This window comes from Lonchura striata, chromosome 12 (assembly GCF_050655825.1).
Source record: "Lonchura striata isolate lonStrDom1 chromosome 12, ASM5065582v1, whole genome shotgun sequence".
Lineage (NCBI taxonomy): Eukaryota > Metazoa > Chordata > Aves > Passeriformes > Estrildidae > Lonchura > Lonchura striata.
This window is the reverse complement of record NC_140714.1, coordinates 12369013-12376945: the sequence shown is the minus strand read 5'-3', so window position 1 is coordinate 12376945 and position 7933 is coordinate 12369013. Positions and strand designations below refer to the sequence as shown.

At 45.0% G+C, this 7933-nt stretch overlaps 2 protein-coding genes across 39 annotated transcripts in view; one reads left to right on the top strand and one right to left on the bottom strand.

Moving 5' to 3' along the window:
• Positions 1-225: 225 nt before the first annotated feature.
• Positions 226-6354, bottom strand: LOC110471692 (uncharacterized). Its single transcript, XM_031505980.2, has 3 exons — positions 6196-6354; positions 5565-5620; positions 226-3951 (listed from the first exon to the last, which is right to left on the bottom strand). Exons 1-3 carry the CDS (start codon positions 6352-6354, stop codon positions 3717-3719), a joined length of 450 nt encoding a protein of 149 aa, XP_031361840.2. The 3' UTR covers positions 226-3716.
• A 393-nt stretch (positions 6355-6747) lies between these two features.
• The window catches only part of SLMAP (sarcolemma associated protein), a 93536-nt gene continuing 92350 nt past the window's right edge, over positions 6748-7933 (top strand). For 13 of the 38 annotated variants that reach the window (XM_085590540.1, XM_021532452.4, XM_085590575.1 and 10 more), the window contains exon 1: positions 6756-7927. In XM_085590540.1, coding sequence (XP_085446666.1) covers positions 7730-7927 — 198 coding nt within the window. In that variant the 5' untranslated portion in view covers positions 6756-7729. Of the gene's footprint in view, positions 7928-7933 lie in introns of all 38 variants that reach the window. The other 25 variants (XM_085590553.1, XM_085590542.1, XM_085590570.1 and 22 more) reach the window with 9 other exon arrangements.

Genomic DNA, 7933 nt, shown 5'->3' with positions numbered 1-7933 from the left:
CGGCACGGGAGGCACATGGAAATACCCCTCTGGCTGGTGGCTGGACAGCTTCACCCTCACAGGAAACTGGGGTAATAAAAAAAAGCATCCAAATCTCTTAAACCCTCTTTTAGTGCCTTAGCCAAAGCCCGAGCTCTTTAATAATATAAGAGCTTTCAGATATTCTTTTAGCACAGTCCAACAGCTATTTATATTTCATTATGAAACACTTTGTAGAGTTAAAAGGGCTAAATAGGTACTTTATTTAACAATAAAGAGAAAAATAAAATATCATTCATGCATCTCCCCCAGACTCCTGACCTCTTTTAATTTAATTATTCACACTAGACTTTTGGTTGACTACTACTAGAACAGTCAGCAGCAGTAGGTGTAGATGAGATGCTACCTGAATCACTACATGCCATTTTTTTTCCTTGCAAATATTAAAACCAAGATAATACATCTATACGTACTTAAAAGAAAATGTATGACTCCTTAGATGCACTGCTTCCTTAAGGCCCATTAACAACATTTGTTTATCTATCGAAAGCAAACTGCTAGAAATTAAAGTATGCTTTGATCACTGGAGTAATTTTCTAGACAAAAGATGAATAAACATATAACACACAAAATTATAACACACAAAATTATCATGGTAATAACTTGAGATACAGCAGCCTTCAGTTATGATACACCATGAGTAGTGAAGTGAATGTTAGATACAAACTGAGATAGGAATGGGGTTCTGCAGTGTGCAGCCTCAGGCAGGCAGGGCTCTGTGGGAAGGCTCTCGCTGTCTCCAGCTTCTTCAGGTATTTTGCAGTGATACCGTGCAAGACTCACATATTTTTCAAGTAGTTAACTCCTAAATTCTGTAGAAGATTACTCCTGACAAAAAGACATGACTAAGACTGAACTTTATTAAGTTCAACTCAGCGCAATGAGTCTCAGTGGAATTTCATTTGCTGTTTCCATTTAAGAATTGAAATGGCCTAGCCAAAAGTTTTTATCACTTGGTTTAAAAGATTTCATGTCACTGCCTCTTATAAGTCTTCCCTTGTTTATATTCTTGCAAACCAAAATTTTTAGCTATTATCATCATGCATGTCCTTCTAGATTTGCTGGCCTCTTTTTGAATTTCCATGTGAATAAGAAGTGTATCTATGTGAAATAATAATAATAAAAGTACTTAGTAAGAGTGATACATTTTAGTAAACAGTAAATTAATTCCACTAGATGCTTAAAAAATAAGTCTTTTGTCAGGAGAAAGTTAAGAGAACAGACATGTGATCCCTGATAAAGTACAGAAGAAAGGATTCTTACCTACTGGCGATATTCCCAATAAAGAGTGATTCAGAAAAATTTTTCACTTACCTAATTTAAATACATTTTAGTTTTGACAAAATATGATTATTTCCTTCAGATGAGAAAGAAAAATATTTCTGCATGTATTGTAACATTTAGAAACATCTGAGTTTCTTCTTCAAGAAGAATCAATGCAGAGATTTCAGAGTTGGGGAACCAACTAACTGAGAGTATTTTGATACAACTTGCAATAAAGCCTCATAAAACACTAGGGCTCTGCATATGGAATGTGCTCTTACAAATCTCCAGGAACTCTGCCTTGTTTTGCAGAAATACAGCCATCTGTCAATATCTGGAAGGGTTTGGACAAGAGACACTGCTAGAAAAAGCATGCCCTTGATGTCAGTTGCTGGAATAAAAATGAGAAAAGGCCAAGGTGGGACAGCTGGGCTCTAAATATCCACAACTGGCCAGTGTTTGAGCCTGCCTTGCTTTCTTCCATGCTCTTATCTTGCTCCTACAGCTGCGCTGTCCTGTGTCTCTCAGCAGGATCGTTTCTATCAGGTAGCAGCAAATGTTGTGTTGGCTGCTGGCTGGCCAGGTTCCATCAGCTTCAGCAGGGAGTGACTGTGCAGACTGCTCACATCCACAGAGAAACACCAAAGTACTGCATAAACATCATCTGCTCATCTCATCTTCCCCTCCATCCCCCGCCTCAAGATTTAAAGCAGTATTTTATTTGTATTTGAAAATTATATTTGGGCTAATAAATACATTCAGTTAAATACACACAGATGCAAAAAGTCATAATTATTTTTAAAGCATCTTTTCCATTTTTCAAATAGCCACAGAAAACATCAAACATTTCAAAAAAGTCAATATTAATTTTGACTGTTAAATTGATATATTAATAGAAAAGCAAATAAGAGCTGGTCACATGATGACTATGTTCTGCTAAAATAATAAAGCAGTGAAAATGCCAGATATTTCAACTTGCCTGATTTAATTTGAAATAAAAAAATACTGCATGTAAAATTAGCTATATATTAGCATAACATGTATTAATTGTATGCATGTTACATTATACTTATGTATATATACCAAATACATGTAGTATCAACATACTATACAATGTACATTATATATATAAACAGATAGGATATATAGCACATAATAATAGATTTTAAATCATTGTATAAAACATTCATATTTATTACATATTCAAAATTGAATAGTACATTCAGTATATGCTCACTACATATATTACATTAATGTAAATATTATGTTGGTAAGACACTCATTTGTATACTGGATACGTGAATCCTTTTTTTAATGCAAACCAGAAATAGGAGCAGGGAAGGATCTGAAAGAAAATTGAATAAATGGAGAACCTACCTGACAAGAGAGGATGAAACTGGTAGTTGCTTATTCTGTCAAAATTAATGCTGAAAGATAACTCACTTTTTTTTTACACAACCAGTCAGAGAGTTAAAAGATCACAAACAGAAAATAAGTCTGAAACAAAAGAATAAGAATAGCACTAAAATACAAATGTGTAACCCCTTCACTAAATCTAGAACCGCTTTTTTTAACACTGGAGAAAACTTCTTTTTGACAGCTCAGTTCAGAATGTTTTAGAAGCTACGTCTGAGGCAAGTTTGTTTTGCAAAAGATACATAAGGATATAAGTAACAGTTCAAACTTTGCTTTATATTTCCACACTGCTCTATACAGCAGAAAATGCCTTCTTAGACTGTAATATTTTAAATGCGGTATGGCAATTATACATGGAATTTGTATTTCTGAAAATCAGTACAAAACTGATTGGATAAATTGTTGATGAATGAGTTTCAGGGATGAGAACTCAATAGAAAACTGCATCTTCAAGTTTCTCCTTATCTGTTTATTCTGATTTCATTATCAGTTTGCATCTTAATTTTTACACTAGAAATAGGACTTTTGCTATACAGCATGCCTCAGTCATTTCAAATGTAACAACTTCTCTGGAATCAGCATCTCCCGCTAAGCAACTGGTTCATACCTCTGCACTGAAAACTCAGTCTGATATATATTAATTATTTTGGAAGCCTTTTAGACCATCATTGCTCCGTAGGCAGAAATCTGGCACTGAGTTGCCTATAATGCTGCTCGGTGTTTTTCTTTCTAAGTCAGTTAGCTCAGAATTCAGGACAGGCTTCCTTCAGCAAAAGATCTCATTTTTTCATCAAGTCATTAAGACTTTGACACACTCAAGCCAAAATCCAGATGTTTTTCAGGTATGCACATGAACTATGTAAGCTGCATTTCATCCGCCTGAAACAGACAGCAGCTCTGCAGGGGACAGATGTGACAGTGACAGTCCCCTGCAGAGCTCCCTTTCCCTTACCCAAGATGGACACGGAGCAGGCTGTTCCTGCCCGCAGTTATGATGGCTACGGTAACATTTCCACGGACTTCCTGCCCAGAAAACGGAGGGGCACGGTGAGCTCCTGCTGCCCGTACCCAACATGGCTGCGAGGCGCCCTGCCCGCTCCAGCTGTGCGACAGAAGCGAGACAGGGGCTGACACTTCTCCCTCCTCATCCTCTGAGACAGCACAGCGGCCGAGCGCTTCACACGGAACTCCGCATCCACCTGTTGCTTTCCACACGTCTGGGATGGACACTTTCTGGTAAGCAGCAGACACATCGTAACACCCATTCAATAATTGTATCCTCATTTCAGAATGCAACCTCTTTCTGTATTTTCATCTTAGCCTTGGCTCTGCCCCTGATAACCTCTGAACTCATCAGGCAATTTGAAATAGGAGCTGAAAAGCCTGAGGGATAACTACACCCACGCAGCTCCACTGAGAGCTGGCACCCATGCAGAGAAGGAAGGGTCAGATTAATGTCCTCGATGAGCAGTGGGTACAGCTCAGCTGTTACATGAGCCATTTGGCAGCGCCAGAGAACTAGAAAGGCACATACCATTGCCATCTGGTTTTCTCATACCATTGCGTGAGCCTGTCAGAGTGGGATTTCTCCAGGGGATGAAGAAGGGTTCAGGAAAACATGATATGCCAGTGGCTTACAGTTTAAATGGCACAGTTATATGATTGTTAGTATAAATACTTATAACATCAGAGAAAGGTATCCACTGCTGTTTATTATTTTCCCTGATTCTCTTAGATGGTAATGGATTTTTTTCATCTCTAATTTTACTTTCAGTCTCCTTTCTCCATTAAACATGTACACAAAAATATTAAAAATGCTCTCAGAAACATTATTTTCATTCCAACACCTGTAGTACCCTTTATCCCCACTTTTTACACTTTGCAATTCCAAAGTGCTCTCAATTATTTCTACTTTTGCAACTCATTCCCTCAAATGTAACTCCTAATGGACCTAAATTTATTCCCACTTTCTCCACCTTCCTTTTATACCTTTCCTTCTCCCTTTGATTAGTTATGGCACCCTGTGTGCTGTAAGCAACAGCCACACTAAATTTCCACTTACTAAAAAAATTAGTAAAATCAAATTATGATTATATTTATCAGAGTAGTACAATCTCATAAGCTGATGAAAGCCATTAAGGGATGTGCCAGGTTTTTTTTTTCCCTGTCAGGAGAATTAAAACTACAGATAAACAGTTCTAAACATTCCACCTATCAGTTTTTTGTTTTTGTCTTCACAAAATCAGACTTGTCTTTAATCTTGGATTTCATTTCTCTGTTTCAAACACAGATCTACAGCCTAGTTTTGCTGTTGTTTTCTCACTGGATTGTTGGGGAAAAAACTAGTCTGTTATGAATTAACCTCCTTTCCCCAAATCACAGAGTAGTCAAAAAGAAAAGGAAAAAAAAATGAAGACAGCCCTGAGATTTTACTGTGCTACAACTAAGAACACACCAAACATGCTTTGTCTCATACACTGCCCTGCCTTACCTTGATCCCTGCTTTTCCCCTTATCCACTGCTGAAGTGCCTGGCCCAGCTCCACTCCTGTCCTCCATGGCTGCCAGCTCTTTCTGCCATCTCCCATATCCCTAATCCTAACACCCTGTCACCGGGTAATTATAGTGCTGGCATGACCCCAACATCTATCTTACAGCAACAATTCCCACTTGTTTGCTTTACAGAGAATGACGGAATTAAAAATGTATTTGGACTGGAGAGACTCGTTTGGCACCGGGTGACCTTGACAAGTGACCTTTCCTTGGCTTCTAGAAAACAGGCATAAATATGACCTTGGATGATGCTCCGTGGTGTACTGAAGGAAGACACAGCACCAGTGACCCCACCTCAGTCCTGTGCCTGCAGCCACTGCTCCAGGAGTGCCCCTGCTCCAGCTGCCAACCTGCAATAAGACATGGCAAACATGGCATGTTTGCATTCCTCCGGCGCCAGGACACGTCAAACCACACCGCGGCTCCCGAGCTTTTTAATCTGCCGTCATAAAACGACCAGACGCGCACAGGGGAAGCAGGAGGATGTTCAGGAGACTCTTGCAGTTTCTCACGCAAGCTCTGCTGAGAACGTGTCACCCCAGCTTGCTCCTCTGAGCTGCGCACGTTCACAGCACCACGGAACATCCTGAGTTGGCATCAGGTCATCGAGTCCAACTCCCGGCCCTGCGCACGGTGCCTGCCAAGAATCCCACCGTGTGCCTGAGAGCTGAGAGCTTTGGCCAAAAGGTTTGTGAACTGGCAGTCTTGGGGCCACAGCCACTTCCCTGGGGAGCCTATTTCCAGTGCTCGACCACCCTCTGGGTGAAAAGCCTTCTCCTAAAATCCAACCTAAACCTCCCCTGACACAACTTGGGGCCACTCCTTCCCGCTTATTTATAAGAGCTGACGGGCTCTGCTCGCCCCCTCCCTCCCGAGCTGAGAACAGCGAGGGCAAAGCGACGGCAGGGGGCCGGGGCTCACTCACCTCAGCGACCTGCCCCGTGCCGGCTCGTCCCAGCCGCGCCCTTCGGGAGGAGCACCCCGCGCCCCGCGCCCCGCTCCCTCCGGCCCGCCGCCCCCTCCCCGCCGCCCGGAGCGGGGCGGGGCCCGCCCGTGCCGCAGCCTCGCCGCGCGCGAGGCGCATGCGCGGGCCCCGCCGGTGCGCACGCTGCCCGCCCCCGGCCCCGCCCCGCCCGGCCCCGCCGCCGCGGCCACACCGGGAAGGGCTCCAGGCGCTATGGCGGCGGCTGCGCGCAAGGTAAGGGGGGAGCGGGGCGCGTCCCGCGCCGCCCGCGGGGCCGAGGAGACGCGGGGGGACGCGCCGAGGGACGCGCCTGACCCGGTTTGTTTTGGGCCCCGCAGGTTGGAGGAAACTTCCCGCGGCCGGTGGCCTCCTGAGCGGCAGAGCGACCGAGCGGGAGCGGCCGGGCCCGGCCGCCAGGCCTCTCCCGCCGCCGGGGCAGCGGAGCCGCGCTGGGCGGGCGGAGAGCGCGGGGGTGCGCAGCGGGCCCGCCTCATGCGCAGTCACCTGCGGAGGGGCTGAGCGGAGCCGCCGCCGCCGCCGCGCCCCGCGCCGGGGCTCCCGGCCGGCACTTGCCGGGGCAGCCCCCGTTACAGCACCGCGGAGCCGCCGCGAGGGACGCGCACCGACCCCGCCGCTGCCGGAGCCGCCGCCGCGGAGCGACCTGTCAGGGCACCTCGCGGGCCGGCCCCAAGAACCCTTCCCACGCGCTGGTTTGTCCCCGGGAGAAGGCGAGTTGGGAGCCTCTCCATGCCTTATCAAGTTCCTTATCTGAGCGGCTCCCAGAAGCTGTAGACCAGTTCAGCTTTATCTGGTGTAAGGGAGAAAACCAGTGTAATTCTCGCACTCCATCCTATATCGAGGACCACCTATTCTGCTGGGGTTTAACACAGGAAGATGGTGAAATGCGGATTGCTGGGTGAACCATTAGGTCCCTGTTGTGGAACGAGGGCTTTGTATTCACCTTCCAGTTCCTGATCTGTGCCGTGTGTGAGAGGACACTAATCTTTCTCCTTCATCCCCCTTCCCTAAACCTTTTCTTGCTTCAATGTTGCATTGGTCAGACTTTTGGTCAGTGTTGTTTACGGAAGGGGGGTGGGAACAAGGCAGTTGAGGTTACAAACAAAAGTACTTGTATGACTCATCTACTTGGATTTAAGACGTTGTATCCTTCTTTCACGGGGCCTTTGCTTCTCTCTGAAGGAATCAGATGCTTTTTCCTATTCTTCCAGAGGAGGATGGATTGAAAGTTGTACATTTTAGACTTTTTTTGGGCCACTGCTGATATTAAAAGACATAATGGGACTTTTTCACTGGATTATTGCCAGAATTAGTTTACACACTGAAATAATGAGTTGTTAGGCCTCTCATATGATAATATTTGTCCTGCTTTAATATAAAGTTGCTGTGGAGGTGTTTTTAAAATTGTGGAGGACGGTCTGCATCAGAAGAGGCTCTCTTCATCTCTGGTTGGTGTGGCAACCACAATCTGTCCTCGATGCCTTCAGCCTTGGCCATCTTCACTTGCCGCCCGAACTCCCACCCGTTTCAGGAGCGTCATGTCTACCTGGACGAGCCTGTCAAGATCGGCCGCTCCGTGGCTCGCTGCCGGCCAGCCCAGAACAATGCCACGTTTGACTGCAAAGTGCTGTCCAGGAACCATGCTCTTGTCTGGTTTGATCACAAGACAGGCAAGGTAAGA